This window comes from Nycticebus coucang, chromosome 8 (assembly GCF_027406575.1).
Source record: "Nycticebus coucang isolate mNycCou1 chromosome 8, mNycCou1.pri, whole genome shotgun sequence".
Lineage (NCBI taxonomy): Eukaryota > Metazoa > Chordata > Mammalia > Primates > Lorisidae > Nycticebus > Nycticebus coucang.
Genome location: NC_069787.1, coordinates 128,833,768 through 128,839,767, shown reverse-complemented (window position 1 = coordinate 128,839,767; position 6,000 = coordinate 128,833,768). Strand labels below are relative to the sequence as shown.

The following is a 6,000-nucleotide window of genomic DNA, read 5'->3' as shown; positions in this document are numbered from 1 at the left end:
GAGATGTTCCAAAAATTAACATACATAGGAAAAGTGGTAATTTATAACTAAATATAGATTTATTTACAAAAGATTTGTTAAAAAACTTTATAAAATACCCTCTATATGTTGGCCGCCTGTTTGTAAAATTTTGCATTGAGTACTTCCTAAATAAAGCTACATTTAATAACAATTTCCTATTTATCCTTATGTATGGTGACTATGGGACAACCTGTAAAAGAAAGGGCTTACAGGGGTCCTCAAACTTTTTAAACAGGGGGCCAGTTCACTGTCCCTCAGACAGCTGGAGGCCCGGATTATAGTTTAAAAAAAAAGGGGTAGAGTCCCGGGCGGCCTGCGGCTGCGTCCTCTGCTAGGCGCTGCGAGACACCCCAGTGTGAAGATTGCTCCTGGAACAGTTGTATGTGTAGAAAGTGAAATCAGAGGAGATGTAACTATCGGACCCAGGATGGTGATCCACCCTAAAGCACGAATTATTGCAGAAGCTGGGCCAATAGTGATTGGTGAAGGTAACCTAATAGAAGAACAGGCCCTTATCATAAATGCTCACCTGGATAATATCACTCCTGACACTGAAGACCTGGAACCCAAACCTATGATCATTGGTACCAATAACGTGTTTGAAGTTGGCTGTTATTCCCAAGCCATGAAAATAGGAGATAATAATGTCATTGAATCAAAAGCATATGTAGGCAGAAATGTAATATTGACAAGTGGTTGCATCATTGGGGCTTGTTGTAACTTAAATACCTTTGAAATCATCCCTGAGAACACGGTGATCTACGGTGCAGACTGCCTTCGTCGGGTGCAGACTGAACGACCACAGCCTCAGACACTACAGCTGGATTTCTTGATGCGAAACTTGGTAAATGTAGAATATAAATGTTTTGGCACAGTAACTGAGATAACGCCGGAAAGGCTATGTTAACCACTGTGATAAAAATGTGTCAAATGGTTTATGAAGTGAGTGTATGATGCCCCATAATCATATCATTGTATACACTTATGATTTAATAAAAAAATTAAAAAAAAAAAAAAAAAAAAGAAAATCTTGCCAAATTACCACCACCTAAAGAAGACTATGAAAGGAAGCTCAACTCCAGTTAAGAACTAAGAACAGTGTATGATGTCAAGATAACATTTCGTCTTTGACTGTCTTTTGAAAGGACCACAGTGTTGTGTACTTTTAGCAGTTCATAAAATAGTACATGTTAACTTTATTTTGTAAGGTTGAGTTAGAGAGGAAAGTAATGGATTTTCATTGTAATTGTCCCCTACAATTTATATAAAATGTATTATTAATATTTTCCTGTATCCTTGCTTCTTTTCTGATAACTTACAGATTTAGTTTTTCTTCTGTAATATGTATATATTGTTAGCCACATACCTTAGTTACGTAAAAGACTACCTGTGATAAGAAAGGGCATATTGTATGTGTTTATGTTCTAGCATATCCTAAATTAATAAAAATGCTAATAACAGGAAAAAAAAAACTATGAACAAATTCCTATGCACACTGCACGTATCTTATTTTGAAGTAAAAAACAAAATGGGAACAAATACAATCACACCACCTCATGTGGCCCGCAGGCTGCAGTTTGAGGACCCCTGATTTATAACCAAACCATTTAGGAAACAGTAAAACCATGAAGAGACTTTGCACCAAAGGATACACAGAAATGGCAAATAAACATATTAAAAACATGTACAATATCATTAGCCATTAGGAAATGAAAATTAAAACCAATGATATATCACTACTAATCAGTCAGAATGATAAGAAAGTACTGGCAAAAATATAAATATATGTGCATACACATACGTTTTCTTTTATATTGTTTGGGATTCATTGAGGATGCAAAGAATTAGGTTACAGTGATTGCATTTGTTAGATAAACTCCCTCTTAACAATTGTGTCCCACCCACAAGGGAGGCTATACACCATGACCCCTAATCCCCATATCTCCTCCCGTTTCCCAGCACCCTCATTTCCCCACCCCCCACCTTGTGTTAGATCATCTACTGCCTTCATATTAGAATTGAGTACATTGGATTCTTGCTTCTCCATTCTTGTGATGCTTTACTAAGAAGAATGTGTTACACCTCCCTCCAGGTTAATACAAAAGATGTAAGGTCTCCATCTTTTTAAATGGATGCATAATATTCCACAGTATCTATATGCCACAGCTTGTTAATCCATTTTGGTGGGTATTTAGGTTGTTTCCACATTTTGGCAATTGTAAATTGAACTGTGATAAACTATCTAGTGCAAATGTCCTTATGATAAAATGATTTTTTTTTTTTTTATTCTCGGTAGATGCCTAGTCATGGGTTTGCAGGATCAAAGGGGAGGTCTAATTTGAGTTCTTCATACTTACTTCCAAAAAAAGGTTGCAATTACTTTGCAGTCCCACGTGTGAAGGTGTTCCCTTCTCTCCATATCCACTCCAGCATCTGCAGCTTTGAGAGTTTGTGATGTGGGCCATCCTCACTCCATAAAGGTGATATCAAAAGGTGGTTGATGGGCATCTCTCTGATGATCAGGGAAGGTGCATTTTTCAAATGTTTGTCAGCCATTCAGCTTTTTTCATCAGCGAAGGTTCTGTTCAAAACTCTTGACCAGTAAAAGATAGGATTCTTTACTCCTTTTTTGTTGATTAAGTTGAGTTCTCTGGAGATTCTAGTTGTCAATCTTTTTTTCTAGATGGATATCCTACAAATATCTTTTTGCTTTACTTGTGTCCTTAGCTGTGTAGAAGCTTTTAGACCTAATTAAGTCCCATTTGTTGTTAATTTTTGTCATTGTTACAATGACCACTGAAGGATTGTCATAAAATCTTCCCCTACACTTTCTTGGAAGATTTGTATCATTTTGTGTGTTAGATTTAAGTCTTATCCATCTTGAGTCAATTTTCGTAAGGGGTGAAAGGTGAGGGTCAAGTATCGGTCTTTTACATGTGGCTATCCAGTTCTGCCAGTACCATTGTTGAATAGGGGCTCTTTCCCCCACTGTTTGCTCTTGTTTGGTTTATCAAGGATCAGATGGCAAGTAGAAACTGCTTTCATCTCTTGGTTTTCTATTCTATTTCATATGTCTATGTCTCTACTTTTGTGCCAAAACCTGCTATGTTGATTACTGTGGACTCGTGATATAGCCTGGAGTCTGGGAAAGTGGTGCCTCCTGCTTTGTTGCTTTTACTAAGAATAGCCTTCACTGCATGGTTGTTGTTTTTTATTTTTTTTTTCTGGTTGCATACCAAATGAAGTACTCATTTTTCCAGTTCTTCAAAATATGATGTTGGTACTTTAATGGGGATTGCATTGAATGCGTAGATTGCTTTGGATCGAATAGGCATTTTGACAATGTTGATTCTTCCCAGCCAAGAGCATAGTATGTTTTCCCATTTGTTAGTGTTTCCTGCAAATTCTATTCTTAGGGTTTCATAATTCTTTTTGAAAAGATCTTTCACCTCTTTGTTTAGGTATATTCCTAAGTATTTCATTTTCTTTCAAGCTACTGTGAAGGGAATTGTGTCCTTGATTTGCTTCTCAATTTGTTATTGGCATATACAAAGACAATTGATTTGTGGACGTTGATTTTATACTCTGTACATTACTCTATTTCCTGATGACTTCCAAGAGCTTTGTGGTTGAGTCTCTGGGGTTTTTCAAGTATAAGATCATGCCATCACCAAAGATGGAGAGTTTGACCTCCTCTGCCCTCATCTGGATGCCCTTTATTTCCTTCTCTTCCCTGATTGCATTGGCTACAACTTCCAGCACAATGTTGAATAATAATGATGATACTGGATATCCTTGTCTGATTCCAGTTCTAAGTGGAAAAGCTTTGTTTTACTCCATTCAGTATGATATTAGCTGTGGGTTTATCAAAGATGGCTTCAATCAGCTTAAGAGGTGTGCCACCTAGGCCTATTTTCTTAGGTGTTCTTGATAGAAAAGGATGCTGGATTTTGTAAAATATTTTTGCTGCATCTATTGAGAGGATCATATGATCTTTGCTTTTGCTACTATTGATGTGATGTATTACACTTACAGATTTGCATATGTTAAATCAGCCTTGCATCCCTGGATGAGGCTACTTGATCATGATGTGTAAGTTTTTTTTTTTGTTTGTTTGTTTGTTTGTTTGAGACAGAGTCTCACCATGTGGTCCTTGGGAGAGTGCCATGGCATCACAGCTCACAACAACCTCAAACTCTTGGGCTCAAGAGATTCTCTTGCCTCAGCCTCCCAAGTAGCTGGAACTACAGGTGCCCACCACAACACCCGGCTATTTTTTGTTGTTGTTGCAGTTGTCATTGTTGGTTAGCTGGCCTGGGGCCAGGTTCAAACCTACCAACTTTGGTCTATGTGGCTGGCACCATAACCACTGTGCTACAGGAGCCGAGCCCATGATGTATAATTTTTTAATGTGTAGCTGCCATATATTAGCTAAGATTTTCTTGAGTATTTTCACCTCGAAATTTATTAGTGTAATTGGTCTGTAATTCTCCTTTTTGGTTGAGTCCTTTCTTGGTTTTGGGATCAAGGTGATGTTTGCTTCATAGAACATGTTGGGGAAGGTTCCTTCCTTCTCAATGTTTTCTAATAGATTTTGCAATATAAAAGATTTGCAAGCACATCTTTGAAGGTTTGACAGAATTCTAATGTGAAGCCTTCTGATCGTCGGCTTATTTTTTGTTGGAAGCTTTTTTATTGTTTCTGTAATCTCAGTGCTTGATATTGGTCTATTAAAGAGAGCAATTTCTTCCTGGTTAAATCTAGGAAGATAGTGTGATTACAGGTATTGACCTATTTCCTCCACATTGTCAAATTTCTGGGCATAGAATTTTTGATAGTAGTCAGAAATAGTCTCTTGTATTTCTGTTGTATCAGTTGCTATTTCCCCATTTTCTTTCCTGACAGAGGTTACTAAAGATTTTACTTTTTTATTTCTGCTTAATCTGGCCAATGGTTTACTGATTTTATTTATCTTTTCAAAGAACCATCTTTTTGTTTCATTAATTTTCTGAATGATTCTTTTATTTTAAATTTCATTTATTTCTGATTTACTTTTGGTTATTTCTTTTCCTCTGCTAGGTTTGGGGTTAGACTGGTTAGATCGTGCTTCCTTTCCATTTCTTTAAGATGATGCATTAGGTTGTTGATGTACTCCCTTTCTGTTTTTTGGATGTAGATACCTAATGCAATAAATCTCCCTCTTAGGATTACTTTTGCAGTGTCCCACAGGTTTTGGTAGCTTGCATCTTCATTGTTTTTATGCTCAAGGAGGTTAGTCATTTCCTTTTTTATCTCTTTTTTCACCCAACTCTCATTCAGCATAAGGTTGTTTTATTTTCATGCCTTTGTGTGAGGATGACAATTTTTGTTGGAGTTGAGTTCCACATTTATTGCCTTGTGGTCTGAGAAGATACAAGATACAATTTCAATTCTCGTTGAAGTCTGATTTGTGTCCTGGGATATGATCTATTTTCAAGAATGTTCCTTGAGCCAATGAGTATAACTTATATTCTTTAGCTTTGGATGGAGGGTTCTGTGTATGTCTGTTAAGCACTGTTGTTCTAGGGTAACATTTAAGTCCCTTGTATCTTCATTTAGTTTTGATTTAGAGGATCTGTTCAGCTCTGTAAGAGGAGTCTTAAAGTCATTTGCTATTATAGTGTTACAGGTATGATATTGCTCAGACTAATTTAGGTTTGTTTCAAGAATCTAGGAGCATTTAAGTTGGGTGCATAGATATTTGGAATGTCCTCTTGATGTATTGTTCCCATGATTAATATATAGTGTCCATCTTTGTCTTTTTTTTTTACTTTACCTGAAAATAATTGCAACCCCTCCTTTCCTCTGATTTCCTTTTAACTGAAAAATTGCTGAATCATTACTTCATTTACTTTGTTTACTTTTTCCTTCAAGGCTAGGTGTGTTTCCTGCTATCAGCAAAGGATGGCTTCTGTTTTTGTTTTTGTTTGTTTTTTTTGT

General features: G+C 36.6%; 1 protein-coding gene across 1 annotated transcript in view; it reads left to right on the top strand.

The window, feature by feature from the left end:
• The first annotated feature begins 321 nt into the window (after positions 1-321).
• Positions 322-6,000, top strand: part of LOC128591442 (dynactin subunit 6-like) — a 42,880-nt gene continuing 37,201 nt past the window's right edge. The window contains exon 1 of the mRNA XM_053598855.1: positions 322-865. Coding sequence (XP_053454830.1) covers positions 449-865 — 417 coding nt within the window. The 5' untranslated portion in view covers positions 322-448. The remainder of the gene's footprint in view (positions 866-6,000) is intronic.